The 27,485-nt window shown below is 43.7% G+C and overlaps 1 protein-coding gene across 8 annotated transcripts in view; it reads right to left on the reverse strand.

Moving 5' to 3' along the window:
* LOC106604729 (disks large homolog 3) overlaps positions 1 to 27,485 on the reverse strand; it is a 141,554-nt gene that overhangs the window by 27,846 nt on the left and 86,223 nt on the right. For 3 of the 8 annotated variants that reach the window (XM_082975177.1, XM_082975178.1, XM_014199683.3), the window contains 4 exons: positions 26,471 to 26,615; positions 22,251 to 22,410; positions 13,741 to 13,936; positions 12,941 to 13,043 (listed from right to left, as the gene is read on the reverse strand). In XM_082975177.1, the coding sequence (XP_082831303.1) occupies positions 12,941 to 13,043; positions 13,741 to 13,936; positions 22,251 to 22,410; positions 26,471 to 26,615 (604 nt within the window). Of the gene's footprint in view, positions 1 to 7,178; positions 7,299 to 7,687; positions 7,900 to 8,351; positions 8,737 to 12,940; positions 13,044 to 13,740; positions 13,937 to 22,250; positions 22,411 to 26,470; positions 26,616 to 27,485 lie in introns of those variants that run through there. The other 5 variants (XM_014199688.3, XM_045718119.2, XM_014199689.3 and 2 more) reach the window with 4 other exon arrangements.

Genomic DNA, 27,485 nt, shown 5'->3' on the forward strand with positions numbered 1-27,485 from the left:
CTACCCTACTACATAACGCAAAAGATGCTGATTTCAAAGCTGATTGCACCAAAAACATTATTCACTTATTTGGCCTCGCTCACATCTCTCCCAAATGTTACCTATTGTCTCAAACTTTTTTATTATCATTTTTTGCCTCGTAAACTGGCCCCCTAATGACATCTGTTTAAAAGAGACCGCACATTTTTTTATAAAACAAGCTATTCTACGCTATTGTTGTTGATCAGTACAATAAAATAAGTCCCAAATAGAAGGGAAACTCTGTAGCCCCATGAAAATCAGCCAAAACAAGTTCAATAACTCAATGCATGCACACTACTATGGAATATGCATTCACCTTAGGGCTGGGCGATAAGGCCTACAAATCATATCGATTCCTTCAAATTTATGGCCGATTTACAATACATCTAATAATACATTTTGTATATGTTCTAAATAAAGCTTTGTTGCACAATTAAAGGGTAAATTATACCTAGGCTAAATACAAGCCTTCCACAACCATAAGACCCACTAATACTTTCATCAAAATAGTTTAACCTGCTTTTTCTGCAATAACCACTGATCTGGCTTTCAAGTTAGTCTATGGAAAGTTATAATAATTTTTTGTTGTTGAGAGATATAGATATATATAAATAAATAAGAACCATGTACATCCACTAATAATGACCAACTTCTTGTAGCAGGCATTATAGAAAATGAACACAGGTCTCAAACAATAATCATATGCACAAGCCCACGTGCTAGTGAGTAGCCAGCTAATCTTTATACTTCAAGTCTAGCCAACTCGGATCTATTTGCTTGCTACCAAGGTAGAACTGTTATGAATAGACCCTCCTGTCGGTCACCAACTGTTTGAACAACATATCCTGTTCACTTTGTTAATATATTGAAGTCAAGTGGCCTTCCAGGATAAGATGCTTATTTCTCAGAATGAAAAGAAGTTGCCTATTCCTGATATGAGTCTTCATGATCATTGCACATTCATAAAAACGGACTATACCGCTAGCACATAACAATCTGTGGCTAAAATGTTGCTAGCAGTACTTGGTATCACGATGCCGCGCACGACAGAAACTTCCCACACCTTCATTGATACTCTCGTTTTAATAGGGTCTGTTCTACATTTTGGGAGTTGAGACAAAGAGTATCGTTAGAAACGGTGACGTGCTCGTCTACCACAGTACAATAACATCTCTAAGCGTTTCAGTGTCAATATAACCGATTCTGTTGGACCAAACCTCAAATGTAAATAGTTTAAACTGCTTATTGTCAGAGAGGAAGAAGTTACCTTTCACCTTTGTTGCGAGTGGCAGGGGGAGGGGCTTGGTGTCTGTGTGCGAGTGGGAAGGTACACAGTACAGAAGGAACAAAGGAGACGAGATCAAAAAGAGAACACTCATAAAAACCTTGATTCTTGTGATACAGGCATTTGGAACGTCGCTCTAAAACAAATTAGAATTAATAAAATTCAATTGATATAATCGCCCAGCCCTACCTGGAATCACTAGTTATGAAATTAAAACAAAATACATTTTTGGGTGGATTATTCTTGTTCGGTTTACTGGTTAAATGGTCGCTGAGATTATATTTGGTTATCAATGCAAAATAACCTAATTTGATGAACAGCCTATAGATCAGATCAAAGAACCAAGTGACAACACTGCCCGATAGCTGCGGAAGGTATGATATGGCGCGTCTCAATTTTCAGGTAGTACAAAAGTAAGTCGAATGTTGGAGCATATTCATATTCTTCTGCACATCCTATCATTCCAGTGTTTAATTGCTATATTGTAATTCCTTCGCCACCATGGCCTATTTATTGCCTTACCTCTCTTATCCTACCTCATTTGCACATGCTGTATATAGATTTGTCTACTGTATTATTGATTGCATGTTTGTTTATTCCATGTGTAACTCTGTGTTGTTGTATGTATCGAACTGCTTTGCTTTATTCTTGGCCAGGTCGCAGTTGCAAATGAGAACTTGTTCTCAACTAGCCAACCTGGTTAAATAAAGGTGAAATAAATAAAAAACAAAACAAATATTACAAGGAGACGGACCTTTTGTGACGGAAAACGACATTGCAACACCACGCTAGGTTCCGAATGCATCTCTGTAGAGCTTGCAGTAAGTTTAAATTGAGGCGAGTGCTCATGATGATAAATCTTTTGTCAGGTTTGCGCATCTATTAGCACTGATCAAAACATTTTGCAAGCATGATAGCCATGTAGCCTAGTATAAAAAAAAATAAAAAAGGGGGATTATTTTGCTCTTGGTCAAGCCTATATCTTGACCAATTGTCTGATTTTGTTTCACTGAATCTCCGTCTGTAGGCCAGAGTATGTGAGCGGAGCTGGCGCGAGGAGCGTGCCCAATTTGACTGGAGTGTGGAGCGAGATTCTCAAAGGCGGGAGTGTCACTCCAATAGCACTCACTTCAGGAGCTCAGGGCATGCGCAGCCCAGCATGCATTTGTAGTCTACTTGTGTGCTGGCATTGCCCCTTGCTTTAGCTACCGTCATGGAGTTAGCTAAATATTTTCATAAAGAAACTGATAAAACACACAGGTGCTAAATCAAGATGTCTTACAAAGATGAGGACAAAGAGCAAGAGGGAGAGCAGTGATGTAGAGTCCACAACTAAATAGGTATTGTGGAATATGAAAAGATACGTATCCCAAAAGCATGGTGTACTTACTACGTGCACATGCTAAAAGAAAGGACCGAGGTGGGTAGGTAAGTGTGTCATCGTAGCAAAGTATTTATAACCAACAAATATTTTATTTTTACTTTAAAAAATGTCATTCATTGTTGTTCTATTATCTATACAATAGGCCATAATTGATTTTGGCCCAATAGCCTGAAGCCACAGTTTGGCCAAACTCGAGGCACAAAGTCATTTTTCCATTTAATTTGTATTTAATTCTAGGTCACAGTCTATAGGTGCAATTTATAGAATATAATGATTTAATAAAACAAAATGTTGTTGAAATGCTGACTGCTTTATGTCTCTACCAGCCTACTGTGTCGCACTCGCAAATTCTTCACAATGCATTTCTTTGTAGGCTATAGCCTTGAAATAATATAGCCTAAATCATTTATTTTTCATTCCTTCTTAGGCTGTCTGGCTCCTGACCTATTTAGTGTGTTTATATTATGTTTAATATGACATGTAGCCTATTTGAAATGTGCGCTACTTACATTCACCTTTTCATGTTTATTCAAATAAATACTTTTCATTCAAATCCATATGGTTTGGTTTCAATACTTAAAAATCAACTGGTAGGTCCAGGAAGTCACAAAAATAGATGGGTGTTGGTTAAATTGTGATTTTAATGAATGGACCGAATTTGGAGTTTGATTTTTTTTCTTCTTCCTGTGAGCACTGAGGGTTTCTTTGCGAAGCGGTTGGGAAGAACATGAAGTGCTGGAGCGGGTGCACTGCTCAATAGAGCGGGATTTCCAACTCTGCTCACATGTTCTCGGCTGTAGGCAAATTTGGTTATTTTACCTCTGGCTGGGCAAACAAGTGGAGGTGGTAGCTCATCTAGTTGTTTGCTAAATCTATCAGACACATTCAGCATGTTATAAAGTAGCATAAATCAAGTGTATTATTCTGCTATTGACTCAAGCATAGGTAACTCGAAAAACCCGCGGAGGTCGTGTAATATGAACACGAAACTCATTTCCTGTGGGTATCATGATGAGGATAGTCCCAAATGAACATCCTACGCCTGCTCCCTACTAGGCGTAGAATCTACACCCAGGTGTAGCTCATAGAAGGGCTTACTCCCAGGTGGAGAAACAGGTATAATTTTTCAAGTCCGCCGTACAGCGAATTTTACGTTGGCTGTAACGACCCAATTACGACGAACTGGTGCAACTAGTGGAGGGGGTCAATTTGCCAACAGTCGTCCCATTGTTAAGGGCTGGTTAAGTACTGCCAGCTCTTCAACAAATACTGATTTGTGAGTGTCCTTCATTGTCTAACAGTAAAAGCACAATACCACAAAAGTCACTATTGACATGCCTTGAGGCATTTTACATACATTATGGAAAATGCATTTTGGAAAATGTGATTTTAAGATATTGCTAGCTGTTCCTGTTCAACCGACTCTGGGGAAGTAGATAAAATGCTTCATTGCCAAAACCTCGAACTATCCCTTTAATATGGAGGGAAATTACAGTCATTGGAGCTAGGGCTGTGGCCGTCATGAAATTTAAATCAGCCGGTGATTGACAAGCAAATAACTGCCGGTCTCATGGTAATTGACTGTTAATTAACATCCACACAGCCTACAAACCACTGATGCAGACCTTTGGAACATCTACATTTTAAAAAGTCTAACGGAACTATGTATTATAGCTTACACCTTCACAATAAATCAATTATATAATTTAGTCAGGTTTAAAGAAAAATTATATGAAGAAAATGTAGTCTATTTGATAAGAACAGAATAGCATACTCAGAGTTCCTTATGTTAGGTCCTGATCTGGCTATGCCATATGGCTATGGGCTACACTAGCTCATTTAGGAAACAAAATTTGCTTAGAATTCCATGGCACTGTATTACTTTATTGTATGAAGAATACAATTGAACAAAGCTGAATAAAATAAAAATAAATTTCTCCAAATGATTTGAGGGTGTGCACGTGAATATTCTGCGTTGAGCAGGTAACAAAAACAAATAGGTACTCCTATATGCTTAGAGTTCTTAATGTAACTTTAGTTGTTCTACAAGAGTTGGGCTATACATTTAGATTTTTAGTACATTTTAAGGATGCATGATGCAACAAATGAGGATTTTTTTTAAAGTTATTTGAATGGCATTTGTTTTGCGCAGGCTGTACACACGTCAGTCTCTCATTCACAATTATTTAATTTTTTACCCATTTCTCTCCCCAATTGGTAGTTAAGAGTCTTGTCCCATCGCTGCAACTCCCGTACGGACTCGGGAGAGGCGAAGGTAGAGAGCCGTGCGTCCTCCAAAACACAACCCTGCAATGCTTCTTGACACAATGCTCGCTTAACCTGGAAGCCAGCCGCACCAATGTGTCGGAGGAAACACCGTACACCTGGCGACAGTGTCAGTGTGCATTGTGCCCGGACCACTACAGGAGCCGCAAGAGCGCGATGGGACAAGGACAAGCCGGCCAGCCAAACCCTCCCCTAACCGGACAATGCTGTGCCAATTGTGCACCGCCTCACGGGTCACTGCGATGCAGTGCCTTAGACCACTGCTCCACTCGAGAGGCCCCTCTCTCATTCACAATTTGACAAGCACTTGATAATGCCTCGAATTTCCCAGCAGCATCCCCTTTGTGTGGATGTAATGACACTTTAAAAAAAAATCCATGCCTTTTGCGGCCATTGGCCGTTGTGCCTTTGGGCTAAATATAATAATTCCCTTCTCCCCGAGTGCTGCGTGCTCTGAAGCACCTCTCACTCACATGGCTCTCCATCATGTGATCGAGTCTTTCTCACAGGCTACAAGTGAAGACAGACAGACATCGCAGACGCAACTGCACGTGTCCTTATCCAAATGCACGTGTCCACATTTACATTTCATCAGCCAACAAGAGGAGTTGGCCTAACAGCAAAAGCACTAGCCTATGTCAATCTACTATCCCCCGTAGTACAAAAGTCAACCTATTCTATTCTGTGCGAGAAATAAATATTCCAAACATAGTCTGGGACAGTTGTGGGATGCAATAGATCCCAAATTAATACAACCACTAGCATCAAAAACCCTTTATTTTTTACGCAATGAGGATGACGCAACAGATCAGAACGTTTAGCTTAAAATGTTGATAGCCTAATAGTTTATTTCTTCACATTATAAGCACAGCAATGCACAGACAGCAGTAGGCTTAGCAGGAAAACAACATTATCAAAAGTGACTGCAAACGCGATTATGCATGTAGGCTTCCCTGTGGCTCAGTTGGTAGAGCACGGTGTTTGCAACGCCAGCATGGTGTGTGCAACGCCAGGGTTGTGGGTTCGATTCCCACGGGGGACCAGTACAAAAAAAAAATGCATCTAATGAAAAGTATGCACTCACTACTGTAAGTCGCTCTAGACAAGAGCATCTGCTAAATGACTAAAATGTAAATGTAATGCTTTTATAATAAAAGGTGCATTTTAATGGTGAACATTTTCTTCCCCAAACTTGAAACTCACTCGCTGCTTATCTAGGCCAGTTAGGCTCTACACCCCTTGTAAAGCGGATTAATGTGCTTAATTTTAAGAAGTAATTTGGTCACTTTTTAGTTGTGATACAAACCCTATCAAAAAACACATAGGCCTATGGGCTAGGCTACATGAGGTGTGCGACTAGGATTCCAAAAAGTTGCAAAAAATGACATTGACGCCCAGCGTAAGGCAAGAAACATTCACAAGCTAATATGGTCACCCATCAGACTAATCTTGATTTAAGCTCGTCTTTACATATATTATTTTGATTTAGAATGGACCACTACCATGCAGCTGTCTCCAAACAGGGGCAGGGCACAAAGACATCTACACACTTAAATAGCAAATGGAGGATGCTTTTCCCATGGTTCATTTTCATGCCAGCCAGGTAAGCTATAGCAGATAGAAAGCATGCAGAAAATATATATTTTAAAATAAGTGTTGTAGTTGAGTCCCGATTTTCATGACTCAACCATTGGCAACTCAACTTCTCCTGACTTGGATTTGCACGTTGACTGGATAGGCTCTTATGAGAAGCAAAACATTAGCTGCACTGTGCACATAGCAGTGAGGGTTCTGTTCTCAGAAGTGGAAGGACGTGCCACAGCCTACATCAACTGGTGAGCTGTAACCACAACCATTTAGTTTTGACTGGTTAAGAAACACTGCTTTACGAAATTTCAAAACAACACCAGTATTGCGTTTAATAGTAAAACAGTCTAGCTATGTCTCTCTCCCCTTGAGTAGAGGGTTGGTTGTTTGGCAACAAAACCAACGCGTGCGCAACTATGGGGCAAAACAGACAGGGTTGGCTTAACTTGTTGACATGTAAACTATATTGCTTGTCCAATGTTTATTGAAAACATAAATAAAGTTGCACAATGAGCACGTCTCAAATACATCAGTTGATGGTTAGCTAGCTAGCGAATATTTGCATAGACATGACAATCAAAACAAGACATGGTATCAAGAACAAGAAAAAACGACCTGAAACGAGTCACTTAGCATTCCCCCGTTTCTTGTCATTGTTGCTAGCTATCCAGAATCACAACACAGGGCATTCTTCCCTATTGAAGAGTGCGCATAGTTTGACGTTCTCAGCTAACCTGTCTATAAAATAAAGTAGGCTGGTACTTGGACTTGTGCCAAAGAGACTCGACTACAGCACTGAAAAAAAGCGAACATTGTTATAGGCTAATATTTGAGCCAAACAAAACAGCACTAGCCATGGAAAAATTCACAGAATTTCAGGAAATTCTTAACAGAAATTATCTTAGCTCCACGGATTAATATTTTCTTTACGCCGCCAATATACATTTCTAGTAGGTAGTAGAGCGTTAGTTTAAACTTCCTCCTCCAATGAATTCTGAAGGTTAAAATAATGTCTACCAAATCGATTCATTTTTAAACGTTGAGAAGACGTTACTTCTTTTTGCTAACATACTGTATGGTCCCTGGACTGGGCAAGAAAAGTAAAAAAATAAAACCTGACCTACCTTTTCAGCTAATGAACAAAGATGCCTTTCGTGTCTGCAAATCAATAAGATCATTGACAGCAGTAACTTAAATAAGTCCCGACGCTCTACTTTGGACATTACAAACTCTTGCGCTATAATTCAACATTTGTACCTAGCTGACTAATAAGTCTACCTACAGTAACACGTTTAGCTTCCCTCTTGACACACAGCCAACAAGCTGGACGGCGTCTGTCAATTCATTTGGCTAACTAATCATGTAGTTAAATTAATGAACTACCCAACTAAGTTAGGTAGCTACCTTTGGTGGAAGCTGGCAAGCCAAGGGCACATAGCTAGCTACAGTAGCGGCATAGAATCTAATGTTACATTAGTTGGTATCTAGCTAGCTAATTCCACATTGATCCTAGCATCAGCCTTAGCTAAGAATAGCATTTACCAAAGGGCGAAAACAGGAGCTAATCCACGTAGCAGGCTTAGCTAATCAATTAAGTTTACCACGCAATTTGGATGGGCAACAGAAAACCATATCTAACTATAATGGCAAGTTACTGTCGTTAACCGACTCAGGAAGGTTACAAGACGATAGCAAAAGACACGAACCGACAACGTGTGTGCCTGGTTCCAATGAAATTCCAGTGTATTATTTACACGAGAGAAAAGTTATTCCTGTTCAGTTCCTCACCTCTTTTCGGTACAATTCTGTGTTACTTCACAGCCCGTGGTATATTAATGCCCATCCCCCTCCACATTTGGGAGATGCTGAGAAAGTTCCTGGTTTTCCACCTTTTCCTTTCTTCCCCTACTACGTTATTAGCAGGCTAGCTATTTCCTCGCGCACGCTCTGTATTTATGTTCGCGTCCCTCTGCCGGCCCTCACTCCGGTTTGCTTTGTTTCCTTGTTCCTTCTCGAGTCCAGTGACCGCAAAGACGGATACACTGCACACAGGGGGGCTTGGACTTGAAATAGGGGAAAGGACAACACAGCCATTCGGTTGCCCGACTTGCAATTGGCTCTACACTTCAGCCTGGATGTACAGCGAATGTAAGCGGAATCTGAATCCCGCCACAAGCAGCCAATCACACAACACTCTGTACTGTCCTCATTTGCAAACCAGACTCTCTTCAAGATAACAAAACCAAACCAGGTAAGGGCTGCATGTTGTCAAGCCTATAGCACTGCAGTAGTTCAAACATATTTGGACACGTTTCATTTACATGTCACGTGGTTCTGAAACATTGGTTTTACTATATTGTACACTGAGCAAAAATATAAACGCAACATGTAAAGTGTTGGTCCCATGTTTCATGAGCTGAAACAAAAAATCCCAGAAATGTTCCATACACACAGAAATCTTATTTCTCTCTAATTTTGTGTACACATTTGTTTACGTCCCTGTTAGTGAGCATTTCTCTTTTGCCAAGATAATCCATCCACCTGATAGGTGTGGCATATCAAGAAGTGGATTAAACAGCATGATCATTACACAGGTGCACCTTGTGCTTGGGAAAATAAAAGGCCACTCTAAAATGTGCATTTTTGTCACACAACACAATGCCAAAGATGTCTCAAGTTTTGAGGCAGTGTGCAATTGGCATGCTTACTGCAGGAATGTCCGTACCTCTCTGATTCAGAGGGATTGGGTTAAATGCGGAAGACACTTTTCAGTTGAATGCATTCAGTTGTACAACTGGCTAGGCATCCCCCTTTCTGTTTTTATTTTTTCACCAGAGTTGTTGCCAGAGAATTGAATGTTAATTTCTCTACCATAAACCGCCTCCAAAGTAATTTTAGATTATTTGGCAGTACGTCCAACAGGCCTCACAACCGCAGACCACGTGTATGGCGTCCTGTGGGCGAGCGGTTTGCTGATGTCGACGTTGTGGACACTGTCCCATGGTGACGGTGGGATTATGGTATAGGCAGGCAGAAGCTACGGACAACAAACACAATTGCATTTTATCGATGGCAATTTCAATGCACAGCGATTCCGTGACAAAACCCTGAGGCCCATTGTCGTGCCATTCATCCGCCGCCATCGCCTCATGTTTCCGTGTGATAATGCATGGCCCCATGTCACAAGGATCTGTACACAATTCCTGGAAGCTGAAAATGTCCCAGTTCTTCCATGGCCCATTGAGCATGTCTGGAATGCTCTGGATTGATGTGTACGACAACATGTTCCAGTTCCCGCCAACATCCAGAAACTTCGCACAGACATTGAAGAGAAGTTGGACAGCATTCCACAGGCTCCAATCAACAGCCTGATCAACTATGTGAAGGAGATGTGTCACGCTGCATGAAGAAAATAGTGGTCACACCAGATACTAACTGCTTCTCTGATCCACACCCCTACCTGTGACCAACAGACGCATACTGTATCTGTATTCCCAGTCGTGAAATCCTTAGATTAGGGCATCATTAATTTATTTCAATTGACTGATTTCCTTACATGAACTGTAACTCAGTAAAATGTTTGAAATTGTAGCATGTTGCATTTATATTTTTGTTGAGTATATATTTATATTAGTAGGTCTACAGAAATACAAATACTGTAAGCGCTGGTTTGCTTAACTAGACCACCTGTATGCCCCTCATGTAACTCAGTCTTCAGTAAGACCAAGATGATTATTCAGCACATCTGTTCCACAACATAAAGATCAAGATAACTTTGGAAGTAGTAGCAAGAATGAGCTGTTTGTGCAGTTGCTCAGCAGCCCCCTACCTCACATAAACTGACTTGAGGTTGCTTTGGATGACAGCGACTAAAATGTAAAGTATGTGGGTTACACCCTGACTAGACCAGACACGTTGTGTGTGCGAGTGATGAAAAATAAATGTACACATATACTTAACAAAAATATAAACGCAACATGTAACTTGTTGGTCCCATGTTTCATGAGCTGAAATAAAAGATCCCAGAAATTTTCCATATTCACAAAAAGCTTATTTCTGTGAAACTTTGCACAAATTTCTTTACATCCCTGTTCATGAGCATTTATGCTTTGCCAAAATAATCCATCCACCTGACAGGTGTGGCATATGAAAAAGCTGATAAAACAAAATGATTAATACACAGTTGCACCTTGTGCTTGGGACAATAAAAGGCCACTCTAATATGTGCAGTTTTGTCGCACAACACAATGCCACAGATGTCTCAAGTTTTGAAGGAGCGTGCAATTGGCATGCTGACAGCAGGAATGTCCACCAGAGTTGTTGCCAGAATGTTCATTTCTCTACCACAAGCCACCTCCAACAATGTTGTAGCAAATTTGGCAGTACGTCCAACCGACCAGACAACCGCAGACCATGTGTAACCACGCCAGTCCAGGACCTCCACATCCGGCTTCTTCAACTGCGGAATTGTCTGAGACCAGCCACCCTGACAGTTGATGAAAGTGTGTTTGCACAACCGAAGAATTTCTGCACAAACTGTCAAACTGTCTCAGGGAAACCCATCTGCATCCTCACCAGGGTCTTTACCTGACTGCAGTTAGGCGTCGTAACTCACTTCAGTGGGAAAATGCTCACCTTCGATGGCCACTGGCACGCTGGAGAAGTGTGCTTTTCATGGATGAATCTCAGTTTCAACCGTATTGGGCAGATTTCAGACGATGTGTATGGCGTCGTGTGGGCGAGCGCTTTGCTGATGTCAACGTTGTGAACAGAGTGCCCCGTGGTATTGGGGTTATGGTATGGGCAGGCATAAGCTGCGGACAACAAACACAATTGCATTTTATCGATGGCAATTTGAATGCAAAGAGATACCGTTATGAGATCCTGAGGCCCATTGTCGTGCCATTCATCCACCCCCATCACCTCATGTTTTAGCATGATAATGCATGGCCCCATGTCGCAAGGATCTATACACAATTCCTAGAAGCTGAAAATGGCCCAGTTCTTCCATGGCCTGCATACTCCCCAAACATGCCACCATGTTTGGGATGCTCTGGATCGACGTGTGCAACAGAGTGTTCCATTTCCCACCAATATCCAGAAACTTCGCACAGCCATTAAAGAGTGGGACAACATTCTACAGGCCACAATCAACAGCCTGATCAACTTTTCTTTTCTTTTTTGGTGTTTTACCTCTTATTTTTACCCAATTTCGATCTTGTCTCAACGCTGCAACTCCCCAACGGGCTCGGGAGGCGAAGGTCGAGTCATGCGTCCTCCGAAACATGACCTGCCAAACCACGCTTCTTAACACCCGCCCGCTTACCCCGGAAGCCAGCCGCACCAATGTGTCGGAGGAAACACCGTTCAACTGACGACCGAGGTCAGGCTGCAGGCACCTGGTCTGCCACAAGGAGTCGTTAGAGCGCGATGAGCCAAGTAAAGCCCCCCCCGGTCAAACCCTCCCCTAACCCGGACAGCGCTGGGCCAATTGTGCGCCGCCCTATGGGACTCCCGAACACAGTCGGTTGTGACACAGCCTGGGACACAACTGCGCGACTTGGGAGGCCCGCTGATCAACTCTATGCGAAGGAGATGTGTCGCGCTGCATGAGGCAAATAGTGGTCACAGCAGATACTGACTGGTTTTCTGATCTATGCCCCTACCCTACCTATTTTTTAAGGTATCTGTGAACAACATATGCATATCTGTATCCTCCAGTCATGTGAAATCCATAGATTAGGGCCTAATGAATTTATTCCAATTGACTGATTTCCTTATATGAACTGTATCTTAGAAATTGTTGCATGTTTACATTTTTGTTCAGTGTACATGTTATTCAATAATTTCCTCCAAACTGCTTGAGCGTCTGCATAGCCAGATGCTAAAATAGAACTTGCTCGACACGCTGCAAGTCCCTCCTCTCCCATCTACTCATTGGTTTTCACGAGCATACTAACCCACGTGAGTAATTGAAAGATGAAGCGAGGAGAGATTAATCAAAGATAACTAACTAGGTTTCCCATTTTATCTGTGAATGAATCGTCAAAGTAGAGAAACATGATTTTGTATGACTACCGGTCAAAATTCAACAAAGATCCAGCAACAACAAAAAAAAGACTATATGCATTTCAGGTGAAATAACAACCCAATACCAGGCCAAATTAACTAGCAACACAAGCTAGCTAAATGTCCATGAATGTTTCATGTGTGTTTTGACCTGTCCACAGACAAAATCAACATGTGCACGATGGTGCGTGTGACTGGTTTGGCCAAGGTTTTTGTTGTGGTTTTTGGTGTGTGTGTGTGTGTGTGTGTGTGTGTGTGTGTGTGTGTGTGTGTGTGTGTGTGTGAGAGAGAGAGAGAGAAACTCCTACCTTCTGGTCGGTACTGGGCAATGATGGTGACTGTCTGGCCGGCCCGCTTCAGCGCTGCAGCTGCCTGCTCGTGTGTGGCGTTCCGCAGGTTCACCCCGTTCACCTGAGACACATAGCACAGGGCAGAACCTCAGCCATGGAGCCTTGATTAGCAGGTCAATGGACCAACCAGCACTGTTCCTATTTAGCCTACAAGGGAATGAGACTACCTGGCTTTGACATAAGGATGTGGAGGAGAGCCTCAGCCTATCATTCCTTTCTTTCTTGGATCACCAGCTTGATGATTTGTTTTCAATCAGTGGAAGAATGACCTTGGCATGATTAAGAGGATTGTGACCAGGGAAAATGCCTGGTTCACAATTCCAGCAGGGCCATTGAGCAGATGTGCCCTCCAGAAAGGTACCTATCTGTCATCATGGGGGGCCTTGCGTTAGCTATAAGAGATTATTGATTTATATGAGAGCTGTGACCTTGACTGGAAGATGGTCCAATGCTGTCTCTTTTGATTACTTTGACTCTATGCTGCCCAACGTATCATCTTTATCCTGTTACCCCTTTGGGTCTACTCCTCTCTACATTGCTAAAATTGTCTATTTGTAAAGGCAAGTCTTTGAAGGAAAATATTCAGTGCTAAACCATGTACAGCTGTAGCTATCCATGTCGTTATGACAAAGCACTAACTACTGTAGAAGCTTTGCAACTTGCTGTAAGTATGTTTTAAGCAAATATCTCAGATGTGTAAGCCCTGCCACAGGTTAGCTGGCTGGTTAGTTCGTTGCGAGGGCCGATAAGCCACTGACCGAGAGGATGCGGTCTCCCCTCCTCAGCTCCCCGCTCAGGTCTGCTGGTCCTCCAGCCAGGATGAATGAGACAAAGATGCCCTCTCCGTCCTCGCCGCCCACGATGTTGAAGCCCAGCCCTGTGGAGCCCTTGTGAAGCAGCACCTTCCGCGGCTCCCTGCCAAACAGAGCGACAGCGTCAGGCCGCAGGGCGGGACTGGGAGCACAGGAAAGAGACGGAGACAGACAGAGTGCGAGAATGTAGGTAAGGAGAGAAAATGGGAGAGAGAGAGGTTGAAAAAGAGACGAAGAGCAAAAGTGGGAGGAGAGAGAGAAAAAGAGGGAAAAGGGATGAAAGACAAAAAGACAGAAGGGGAGACAGAGGCAGTTTAGGAAACAGCCCACACCAACATCTGTACATACATGGGACTAACTTGTATTCTGGAAAAGGTGACACATACATCTCTCATTTTGCAGTAAGTATACAATCCTTGGAATATGCTGCAGCAGAGCCTGACGAGTAGCACTTTCTATACATGTTTGAAAGTGAACACTTTCATATACTTTTGCAGGGAAACAATCTCAGCATTCAAATGAGTAATAAACATCCTTTCCACAAATGGAACGAAAAAAAAGGAGAAAAAGGAAATTAAATACAGACAGCACTTTCAAATATGCTGAACTACACTGGTAATAGGCCTATAGAAACAACATTATTATGATTCGACTTCACCTCGAACAATGCTTTGGCGCAACAGGGCCCACCAAGACATGCCGTCTTTGGATGAACAATTTACCCCCTGAAAAACACACACACACACACACACACACACACACACCGAGCAGCAGCCCCCCCCTGCTTGCAGCTCTGTTTTAGCTTTAGCCGCTGTGAGTCATCATCAGGCAGGCTGAATTCCAGACTGTGTTGGACTGAGGATCCTGGAGAGGCCAAACCACTGCTAGGGACCATCAAAAGACTTCTGAGAACATGCCTCAGACTGTAAGGCAAAGACACACCGCAGAGGCCCTAGAAGCTGACACACACACACAGCCCGTCTCAACAAAACTCTCCACATGGTTCCCATTAGTGGTCCTCGCTCTAGTACTCAGCCTGCGGTCCACAATAACAATTCCTACTCAATCCCTAATGGCTGTGCTCCAAGTTGTTGTAGAGACCCTTTTAACATCAATGGGAGCCAATGCATACATACTTTCCTAGCATTAGTTTCAGGTCCTGACTGAAAACAACCCTGATTGTTCTAGTAAAACATGTGAAGAGGCATGGTAAGTTTTTATATGGTTTCACAAAGGTTTAATAACATAAACGAAAGGCACTTTGACTGAAGAGCAATAATTGGATGGTACTTACATAAATATCTCACGTTGATCTAAAACCCATATCAGCACATCCTGGATTGCTACAATACCCTTAAAAAATTATGCATTTCCTCAATTGAGAGTCCATAAATGTAAGGTTCATGCCCATGGTCTCAAATTAGAGCATGTGAATAAAGCCTGTTTGGCACTGAAAGTCAGGAACTATAGTAGGCAAGTCTTTTTGCAATTACTGCATTAGGTTTATTCCCACATGGGAGGATGAGTCACAGAGATGTAATAAGCCCATACTGACCACACACATACACACTCTCCTTTTCTTTCTGTCATCCATGTACAATTCTGCCTAGCAGAGGCTCCTTTCTATATATATTTCTGAAGGATGAATACCTTTTTGAAAAACAACATCACCCTTACATACACAACGGAGTAACAAACGTGAGTAGCACACGAGAGAGATCATCTTAAAAATAACCGCATGCAGCGACACAAGAGGACCGTTGTACCCCGCACATCGGACCAGACAGTATTGGACCATTCCAACTCAGACACATGCATCACCATGGTTACCTGAGGATCCTGTGTTTGCTCCTGAATGACAGTCGCTTCCTCAGCCGCTTGGGGTGAGCTCTCACAAATGGCATGGAGGAGGAGATGTTCACTGCAAACATGGTGGCTACTGACTGTTGCACATTATTATGTCAACTCCAAGTAATGTCTCAAAGCCCCCTAACCCCACTCTCTATCTTTGCCCTGCTTGTGAGAGGAGCTCTGGTTGAGGCTCGCTATGTACAGACATTAATCTCAGGATGTTGTGTGATGAGATACAGCTCCACTTTGGGCTGTTACATTCTACTCCTCATCAGCAACAGGACAAGACTTAAACCACACCCGCCCACACAGACTAGACCAGAGCCATCTCTACAGAACAGAACCACATCCTACAGGAAACAGCCAGGGTAGGTTCCCCCGTTCCAAGCTTCCTCATTTTGTTGCCCAGGCTTCCCTTGTGTGGCTCAGAGGGCTGTGTATCACAGCAAAAGGCGGCGGGAGTGGGATGTTGATGGGAGGACCTTCAGACTACATGCTGTTTGAGTTATTTGAATGCTGTGGCTCTCGAAACTAAATGTGTGTGTTTTGTGCCAGCACATGTAAGGAATCCTAAAATCAGGAAAAAAACGCTTGGGCAATTCTGGGACCTGACTCCCCCTCCCTCCTCCCCTCGTTTTTTCATCCACGCCAGGAATGTAAACCGTTATGGTGCTATAAAACCTTTACTCTCTATGCCTGTCCCTCTCCTCTCTCCATGCCTCTATGGGCCTGTCTATCTTATTCTCTCTCTCTCGCTCTGGCTCTTGTTCTCTCTCTCCCTCCCTCGCTTTGCCTCTCCCGCTCTGTAACCAGCCATCCCCCTCCCCTCAGTGTTTTGGCAGAGGCTGAGGCAGCCCAGTCCTAATGCTCTGAATGGAGATGTGGGCTGTGGGGTTTAGCGGGTCGCGCTGCCCCAGCACTCTGCTCTGGCTCTCCCTCGCCTCAGCCCAGTAATTGGTTCTGCTTGGCTGATTAATGGTGGACAATGCGGACCAACATTTTCCGCAAACATAGACAGACATACAGACCAAGTCTCAGGGTTAAACATTAGCTCCCTTTCTTTCTCTCTCTGTAGCAGGCTCACAAGCCCAAAGTATGCAGGGCTGGTGTATACAGATGAAAGAAAGACTGCTCTCTTGTCCTTCTTCTAGTTTTCATCTTCACATTCTCCAGTGGATTCTACCGCCACTGCCTCTCTCCTCCTAGACCTATTATTTCATTCTAATTTGACATGGAAAAGGCGACAGACGGTTCAAGATATTTCAAGCCTCTCAGAGCGGCTAAGAATAAACCAGGCGCAATGAATGATTAACAGTTTAGACTAACTCAGGCGTTCAACTGATCTTGAACTATGATTACCATGTTCTAATCTTTCCCCCGTCTACGAATGGTTTCCAGTGGCCATAGAAGGGCTTGCTGCAAATGTGTATATATCGCTGTAATGCTCTCAAAGCTTACCAGTCAAAGGTTGAGCGCATTCACAATGGAAGAGCAACACCAAGTTATTGATTAGCTCACCTGCTGCACTGCTCTGTAGATTCTTGTTGTTTACAGTATCTAGTCTCTGGGCAAACAGTCCTGGCCAATAGCATTCTTTACTCTCTGATAGTGCACAGCTAAACAGTTCAGGTTGTGGTATTGGTCAGCAAAGACGCACACTCAAAAACAAACACCATTCTGGTCATTAGGTCTCACTTGAAAAATATATTTTATCTCAACGAGATTAACCTGGATAAATAAAGGTCACATAGCTTATAAAAACAAAAGTGACATACTGTATACTAAGATATCTGCATATGGTTCCTGTAGTGGCTAAATTGTCCAATATAATTATCTCAATACAATTTCCATTCTAGTCCTTTAGCCACAATGGAGAGTGGTGAAATGTTAGTCTTGACGCAGACAAATCTAATGTCCAGAGTTTGATTCAAGTTGAAAAATAATTATACATGGGTACAAAAATGTACAGAATTCTACCAAAACTAATTCTGATCATTAAAGAAACAAACAGCATGGTAAACATGGTCTGGTTTGGCCAAAAGACTGTGCTGCCATTCCAGTCACTCCCAGTAGGCCTTGGAGAATGTATGCCTTTTAACTGTATTCTCCATTGGCCAGTAGAGGGGGTACACACACACTTGACAGGGGATTAATGGCAAACACACATAAAACAGACTTGCATCATGAATTGGATACATGCAAATATACAATATGACCTATTTGGCTCCTACACACCAGTCCCAATTGTATTTGATGTGAAATCAAAAACAATTCTTTACTTAACTTGAAGGCGCCTTCCATCTAGGCTGTATTACAACTGGCTGCGATTGGGAGTCCCATAGGGCGGCACACAATTGGCCCAGCGTCGTCTGGGTTTGGCCAGTGTAGGCCGTCATTGTAAATAAGAATTTGTTCTTAACTGACTTGCGTAGTTAAATAAAGGTTAAGAAAAGAACCAACATTTCTATAATGTTGGTTCTTGTTTTCTGGCGTACTGCACCTACTAACCCCTTGGAATCAGGCTTGGTCTCAAGAGCCTTTCCAAGTATCCATGCACTACGTGGTGCCGTGGGGTCCATGCCCAGAACCACATCTCCTTCACTAAAGCTGCATTTCACTTTACCTCACTTTTGCCTTTCTTGCAAGTGGCAGGTACTCCTGTGTCCATCTCTTCCAAAATATGTCGGCCATGTAGTGGACTTGCTTCCAATGACGTCTGATGTACAGGTAGTTGTTTTGAAAGGTTGCAGGGGGTAGGACAGGCTTCGACTTTAACAATAGCGTGATTTGGGGTGAGGGCTTCTAGATCCAGGGGGTCGTAGGTTACCGTGGTGATTGGGCCGCTGTTTAGAATGGTCTCTACTTCACATAGCATGGTGTGCATCCCTCCTCATCTAGGGTCTGTTGTTTCATGACAGAATGGTGTTGTAGGTTCTCCGTCTCCAGAATATCCTCCACCATGCAGAGAGGAGGTCGTAGTGTCAGATGGAGAGGGGAATGTGTCTGTGAGGTGACGGCAGCACCACTGAGGGGGACGCATGGTGTCGCAGATGGGCACAGGGCAGACGATACCGGCCCTCTCTCTCTGACTGAGTCTAGCTCCACTCCTCTGGAAGCCCTCGCTTTACACTAGAATAATCACTCCAATAAAAATCCTGAGAATAAAATCCTATGCAAATCCTCCTGGGCTGCAGGGAGGTCTCTCTCCTATCCGACAGCAGGGAATCTGATGCATCTAGATGTTGATCTAGTCTGACTGGACTGGAAGTCTGTTGGGATGATGTCATCCGTGACAATGTCTCTCTGTTTAGGTTTGATGCAGAAGCGCCATACTGTATAGGCCCTGAAAGACAGAGCAGGGGCATGTGTGTGTTTGTAGACCAGGGGCATGTGTGTTGATGTGTGTGTTGTCTGGGTGGGTATGCATGTACTGTATACCAACAAGTGTCTGTGTGTGTGTGTGTGTGTGTGTGTGTGTGTGTGTGTGTGTGTGTGTGTGTGTGTGTGTGTGTGTGTGTGTGTGTGTGTTATATTGCAATGTGAGGGAGCCAACATTAATGTGTGTGTGTCTATGCGTCAGCACATTATGAGGAAATGTCTGAGTAGATCAGTGTGTGTGATTAATGTTGGCAGCGTGGGCTGTCTTTGTGAGGGGTGGAGGGGGGGTGGTGGACCTGGGTGCATGGCCTGGTTTTCCCAGAGTGCAGATGAATCACGACAGCTGCAGGAATGTCCGGCACTCCTCATTTGCTGCCCCGTGCTGGATAAGCCTCTCACTTCCCAATACATTTATGGTAAAACCACGGCCCAGTGTTTATATTTACATAAGGACAGCAGCAGGCAAAACATTCCTGTGCTGCACGTGTGTGTGTGTGGTGTGTGTGTGTGTGATGACAGCCTCCAGTTACACCTCCTCCCAATACTGTCTGTTCACTTTACCCCCTCAGTCTGTCTATACACACACCTGCATGCAAGCATATACTGTATGCACACACACTGGCCCATACACACAGGCACTGGTGGCATGTTCTGTACACCCACAAACCCACACACACACACACACACACACACACACACTGACATAGATTAGACACGCATACTCTACACAATCATAACTACAGTGGCATGCAACCAGCAACATCAAGGCATTCATCCATGACAACATGGTGATTGATGAGGAAGGTAGGACAGACAGAGGACACGCAACACATAAAACACATCAACTCTACACACACAGAGACAGGTAGATTACATTAAATACACACTCATAAACAACCCAGACACACACTAACAGACATTCTGTCCATATATCTGCCGTAGAGGTTTTCAGTAGGGAAGCTAGGACAATGACAGTGGCTTGGCTGGGGACTCGGGCCTTGGTTAGACTCGGCTCCTGCCAGATGGAATTGAGCAGCTTGTGCCAGCGAGCGGTCCTGTGGAGACGTGTGTCTCTGTGAAGGGCAGGTATAACTCTGTCAGCCGGCTCAGGCTAGGGCTGGTCAGCTCAGGACTGTACTAATGCTACTGTTTCTAATTCATATTCATGATCAGTTTGATGATTTAACACTATTAGCACACAGTATTTTTTACTCTTAATGTAAAATGGTGTTTATAAACACGTGCAATAAGTAAATGGAGGTTAGATGTAAAGTCAAAATGGAGCATGCCAGTGTAGGAAAAACAACAATTAAATATTAACTCTGGAAATACAAATAAAGGATGAAACAAATACCGGTGGAACACTTTCACACTTGACTTGGGGAGGGCTGTTGCAGATGTTATCCATCTTTGACAGGTAGTCAAAGCAGATCATTATCGAAGCCACTGTGGCTATTTCAACCTTACAAAAGTGACACATGGCACTGTAAAGGCTTTTATAGATGTACACTATGAGTATGACCACCAACATTAAAAGCAGGAGCAGACATGGACATGGAGAGGTAAGACATGTATAGACTGTTACACGCAGACCGATAGATTCTAAGTGGCTATCAGACCTAGATGGGACGCCCTCCCTTACAAGAGAGCTCTGTCAGCACAAACAGCACTCCTTCCTCCTTTTCCCTCCTAACTTCCCTTTCTCTTCATCCCGTTGTTCTTCTATCTGCTGCCATCTCTCCTCCTCCTCTAGTCTCAAAGTGGAGCCACGTCCCTAAACCTTTGCCATGGTGATCCCCCTCTACCACCACTTCTCCCCTGTCTCCAGGCACCACAGTCTACTGCCAAGCCCAGATACAGGTGTGGCGAAGCGGGTGAAGGTAGGACAACACAGGGCTGTAACTAGGTAGTAAGATTAGCTAAGCGGACCTAGCGACACCGCTGGGTTAGTACCTGCCAGAGGAGGGGACTGGGCCTTGGCCAGAACAGTAGCCTGTGTCCCGGGGTATCCCCCCGCTGTAGAGACCCAGGGGGACCCCGCTGTCCCCAGGTTGTTTGTGGATGACACTGTAAATAGGTTCAGGCCTGGTGGGGGAGTACAGAAATCATTGTGAATGGGGCTTGAGTAGGACACAAACACAGAACACACAAACACATATACAGTATACGTGACAACTACACAGGACAAATACACAGGACAAATACACATACATACATGCACAAATATAGAAACTGCTACACACAAAACTACACAGTCACACAGTCGGATACACACAAACACACGCCCACATGCACCATACAGTCATTGCCACACATTGCACATGCGCATCCACACACACACACACAATAGCTCGGGATATTAAGGTGACTGTGGGGCTCTCAAATCAAGCTCTGTGAATGTTGTTTCAGTGTTTGGCCAAGAGGTCGTAAGGCAGAACAAGGAGGAGGGACTATGGGATGAGAGAGCTTCTTTGAGGTATTTGGGCTATACATTGCCACCTCAGACAAAACTGAACCCTCCTTGCCCAGCTAGTCAACCAGAGACAAACACATTGCCACGCTGTTGGAGGCCCACTAAACTACATCAATCTACATACATATCACCAAAGAAAGCCACAACACCGGGGAACGCCAGGTAAAGCAACGGTCACCACACCAAGATTAAAAAATTAATATTCTAAAGTTCACAACAAAAAGGCCTCTTACTGCGCTCTGGTGGCCCTGTCTATTTTGACACGAGAAAGTGACTCTAACCGACACGAGAAAGTGACTCTAACCCTGGATTGTCAAAACTACTCTTAAAACTTACATTCACATGGTAAACAACATATTATAAACTGGGTGGTTTGAGTCCTGAATGCTGATTGGCTGACAGCCATGGTATATCAGACCGTATACCACGGATATGACAAAGCATTTATTTTTACTGCTCTAATTACGTTGGTAACCAGTTTATAATAGCAATAAGGCACCTCAGGGGTTTGTGATATATGGCCAATATACCACGGCTAAGGGCTGTGTCCAGGCACTCCATGTTGCGTCGTACATAAGAACAGCTCATAGCCGTGGTATATTGGCCATATACCACCCCCTCGGGCCTTATTGGTAAAATATAATTCCCCTTTTGTGAATTATACTGCATAGCTATATCATCCTGTAAAAGATTGTTATGTGCTGTACAACAATGAGATAATAAAGAAAAAAAACATGCAAAAAATGGTACTGACCTGGTGAAGTCTTCCTCCCCCAGCATGTGACGTGGGTCTGGGGAGTACCTGGAGGGCGTGACCTGGGGTGGCTGGCTGTAGACGGGCTTGGGCTCCATAGCTCCCATGTAGGCCATGCCTGAGTTGTGGCTGATGTGGTTGTCCACCATGGTGGGGAAGGCTGGAGGGAGGGCAGGGAGGGCCAGACCAGTAGATGGAAAGGAGGAATGATTAAAACAGTGGTCCACTGGAGGCCTGGCAGCACTCTTGCCAAGAGGGATCAACTCATAACACTATCATACATGTGACGATGCCTGTTCAAAAAATCTATGGCCCATTAAAGACAGTATTCTCCCTACAGATTAGTCAGTGTGGGTATTCTCTATACCTGAGATATAATAGATGTGTGCAGGCTACTGTGAGACCACAGTATGTCCTACACCAGAGATTTTGAGTAGCTAAAGTCTAGAAAGTTCCCAGATTTACATTCCATCATGGGGCTACAGTACTTATGACTCATGGCTCTAAAATCCCTTGAAGAACATCTGACTATAGGTCATACTTTCAGAGCTGGCTTAAAGGAGTAGTTCACTAGTTTACAACATGATGTTAGATGGTTCCTCACTCTGAAAGTCGTATATGGGCCAGGATACGTTTCTTTAAACTGCCACAAACTTCAGCTAACTATAGCCACCGCTAGCTAAAAATCAATTTTAATGAAAGGGAAAGGGGGATAACTAGTCAGTTGTACAACTGAATGCATTCAACTGAAATGTGTCTTCCGCATTTCACCCAACCCCTCGCCCGGGGAACAGTGGGTTAACTGCCTTGTTCAGGGGCAGAACGATAGAGGTTTACCTTGTCAGCTCGGGGATTCAATCCAGCAACCTTTCGACAGGGGTATGTGAACATGTTTATTTGTATTTTTTTATATATTTATTTTATATATTTTATTTCTAAATCAACTGTAAGTAACATCTAACCAAATATGGAGTTGATTTGAGTTGATTTCAGGTGATTTTGGTCACAGGGGATCACATGGCCACATTACTTCCAATTATTTTTAGCTAGCGGTGGCTAAAGTTAGCTGAAGATTATAGTGACTGTTTAAAGAAAACCAAACTATGGATTACAATTTATCCTGGCTCATAGCCCACTTTCAGGGAGAGGAACAGTCTAACATCATGCTGTAAAATAGTGAACTATTCCTTTATGTCAGTATAAGGGGCTTGCTCAAGCCATGGAAACCACACATACAAAATAACAATGAACATATACAGTACTACTGTACAGGCCCTTTGATAATAAATCACTGGTTGACATACATATTGTTTAGTACAATATAGTATACCTGTAATAATTACATATAGTCCAGTACAGTTATTTTGTGTGTGTGTGTGTGTGTGTGTGTGTGTGTGTGTGTGGTTCTTCAGTAAAATCGATGTGTGTGGCTGGCAGGAGCCCCAGGCCATGGGTTCTCCTGAGCAAGTGGGTGGGATGTGAGAAAGCCTCCACACTCAGTGGGAGAGAGAGAGAGCTGGGCTTGGTGTTTCAGTGGGCAGCAGTGTGTCTGCACCATGTAGGAGTCTGGGCACAGCCAAGCCGAGGAGAGCACACTGAAACAGCTCTACCACTCACTGAGATAATCCATAAACATCCCTGTGACAGGGACAATGTTGTGTACCTACAGTAGGGGTCGGCAACCCGCCGCTCCATTGCTATGTATAGATTTCCTCAACAAACAAACAACTAAACTCAGCAAAAAAAGAAATGTCCCTTTTTCAGGACCCTGTCTTTCAAAGATAATTCGTAAAAATCCAAATAACGGCACAGATCTTCATTGTAAAGGGTTTAAACACTATTTCCCATGCTTGTTTAATGAACCATAAACAATTAATGAACATGCACCTGTGGAACGGTCGTTAAGACATTAACAGCTTACAGACGGTACAAGACCTTGCATTTAAGACAAAAAAAAATTATGCCCAGCTGGTGCACACGGCCCATGGCCAGTAACTCTCATCCTGAGCTCTGATATGACATGTCCTTAGCATGGGTCTGTTCAGAGGAGGGACACAGCCTGGCCCGCTAGAGAGGACAGTAACTCAGTCAGGAGTAAGTGGAGTGTGGATGCTGATTCATGCTAGGCTCGTTGCCTGGACTCCTTTCTCGGGCAAGAGGTCGGCTATCCGCTCCACAGACCTTTGGAAGGCCAGCACTGAATGGGAAAAGGATTACCTAAACTCAGCAAAAAAAAGAAACGTCCTTTTTTCAGGAACCTGTTTTTCAAAGATAATTCGTAAAATTCCAAATAACTTGACAGATCTTCATTGTAAAGGGTTTAAACACTGTTTCCCATGCTTGTTCAATGAACCATAAACAATTAATGAACCTGCATCTGTGGAATGGTCATTACAACACAAACAGCTTACAGACGGTAGGCAATTAAGGTCACAGTTATGAGAACTTAGGACACTAAGAGGCCTTTCTACTGACTCTGAAAAACACGAAAAGAAAGATGCCCAGGGTCCCTGCTCATCTGCGGGAACTTGCCTTAGGCATGCTGCAAGGAGGCATGAGGACTGCGGATGTGGCCAGGGCAATAAATTGCAATGTCCGTACTGTGAGACGCCTAAGACAGCACTACAGGGAGACATGACGGACAGCTGATCATCCTCGCAGTGGCAGACCATGTGTAACAACACCTGCACAGGATCGGTACATCCGAACATCACACCTGCGGGACAGGTACAGGATGGCAACAACAACTGCCCGAGTTACACCAGGAACGCACAATCCCTCCATCAGTGCTCAGACTGTCTGCAATAGGCTGAGAGAGGCTGGACTGGGGGCTTGTAGGCCTGTTGTAAGGCAGGTCCTCACCAGACATCACCAGCAACAACGTCGCCTATGGGCACAAATCCACCGTCGCTGGACCAGACAGGACTGGCAAAAAGTGCTCTTCACTGACGAGTCGCGGTATTGTCTCACCAGGGGTGATGGTCGGATCCGCGTTTATCGTCGAAGGAAAGAGCATTACACCAAGGCCTGTACTCTGGAGCGGGATCGATTTGGTGGTGGGGGGTCCGTCATGGTCTGGGGCAGTGTGTCACAGTATCATCAGACTGAGCTTGTTGTCATTGCAGGCAATCTCAATGCTGTGCGTTACAGGGAAGACATCCTACTCCCTCATGTGGTCTCAACGCAGTTGACAGTGAGAGGACGTTTCTTTTTTTGCTGAGATTATATATATTTTTTGTATTTTTATTTCACATTTTTCAATCAGAAATAGATGGGTTTGGAAAGATCAGGACTAACTAAGATATGCTACGTTACAATCTACAGGACAATACATGTTAAAACCGTATCTTACTTTTATTCTGTTTTTGAAATGTACAGAAAATAACCTTTTGAAGGTTAAGTTTCTGTTGCTGAAAGTGTGCAGACAAGGTCTGTCTGAATGGGCTAATTTCTCATTTATAAAAGCAAAGTAAATAAACAAACACTTTTGTTAAATCAGTATAATAAATATCTATTACAATCAAACCTGTTTGCATTATAATATTTGTGTATCTGTGTTTCATTATTCAATATCTTGCGGGGCTTGATGTGGGTATTTCAATGAATCCCTGGAAAACAACATGTCCTTCATTTGTAGGTTTTTAAATAAAAAAAGTAACACTACTTCTGTAGCATATTTAATGTATGTTCACAAGATTTGATTCTCCCTGCAACTTCGCTAGACAGCCACTGCTCTGTGACCCTGAACTGCCAGATTCCGTGGTAATTTGATCTGACTGCTATCTGTGGTGCTGAATATCAGATATTGCCACTATTGCGCTTGAAAAGGGCTCAAACTTCTTCTGCAGCTCCCTCTAAACAATTTTTTTGTGTGGAAAGAAATGTGCTTTTCAAGTCAAAAAGGTGACCCCTGACCTAAAGCTAATGCTAATCAACAAAGCCTTCTTCTAACAACTGATGCATGGGTTGGTTTTTGAGGTTTAGGTATAAACTGAGAATAAGGAGTGTGGAAAGAGACCACCAGTGTCATTATCGCAGGGTTCCTGTGGTCTTCCATTAAAACAAACTGTGTGTGCTGGTACAGTACCATTGAGGCATCCATCGCCTGGAATGTTCAACTGTAGTTGTATGCATTGTGAGCAGTATGAGAGTAGGAGGGGAGGGGGGTGTTTAGTTTGAGCCATAGGTGAATACAGTAGCTAGCAGAAGAAGATACGTACTGCTGGAGTAGTCCGGAGGGGCGTACATGTCGTTGAGGTGCACGGGTCCGGGCTTGGCCACCTTGAGGTAGACCATGTCAGAGGTGTTCTTCAGCGCCGCCACCGCCTCCTCGTGACGCACGTCCTGCAGGATGATGTTGTTCACCTGAAGCACACAGACCACAGTCAAATCCTCAAGTCCACAACACTGAGGCTTATAGCTACCTCTTTTAGTTTACCTGAGCCACACCCAAATCATTCATACACTACTGTTACTGTGTACTACTAAGATAAAGTATGGTTTTGAACAGAGCTTCTCCATATAGGTACAGTTGCGAGAGATTACTTATTTACGGAGCCGTCACATCTGCATCATTGTGTCGACAGATAAATGCTTGGATTTCGGGGATAAACTTTGATCAAATAGCACAAATGATACGGCCATCCGTCCAGAAGTGTACTGTGATGAAAACAGTGCAGTGGGGATTCAGTGTTGGGCAGTTGTAGTCACTCACAGCTCTTCCCCGCACAAAGGTAGCAGTGCTTAATGGCTCTGTTCTTATTTATGGCAGTCTTAAACACATCTCATATTTTTCTAACAGCGTAGTCACTCATTCAGCCTGGCAGGAGGTTCTCTTTATCTTTTGCCGGTGTAGAACAGAATATGCCCGGGGAGCAGCTGGGCTGTTTGAACCCGGTCTCCAGCACCGTATCAATCACACACAGGGCCATAAACGCTGATGCGCGTCACCTCGCCTGGTTCTCCTGAGAAATGTCCAGGGATGGGCACAGAGGCACCCACCAAAGTATCAGTGTCTTGATGTATGCAGGGTATGGATCACTAAACAGTAAGGGAATCAAGACTGTTCTAGGGCATCCATTAGAGCGCAGTATCATAGGCCACTATCTGTGTAATTGACTGGGTATGGAACCTGGGTTTTCTACACAATTAAAGACTGTGTTAGGCTGCTGAGCTTAAGTCTAAGCATTCACTCTGGCTTCACCAAACCACCTCTGCTACATCGAAGCAGGGGTA

The sequence above is a fragment of the Salmo salar genome, chromosome 05, assembly GCF_965601325.2.
Source record: "Salmo salar chromosome 05, fSalSal1, whole genome shotgun sequence".
Taxonomy (NCBI): Eukaryota; Metazoa; Chordata; class Actinopteri; order Salmoniformes; family Salmonidae; genus Salmo; species Salmo salar.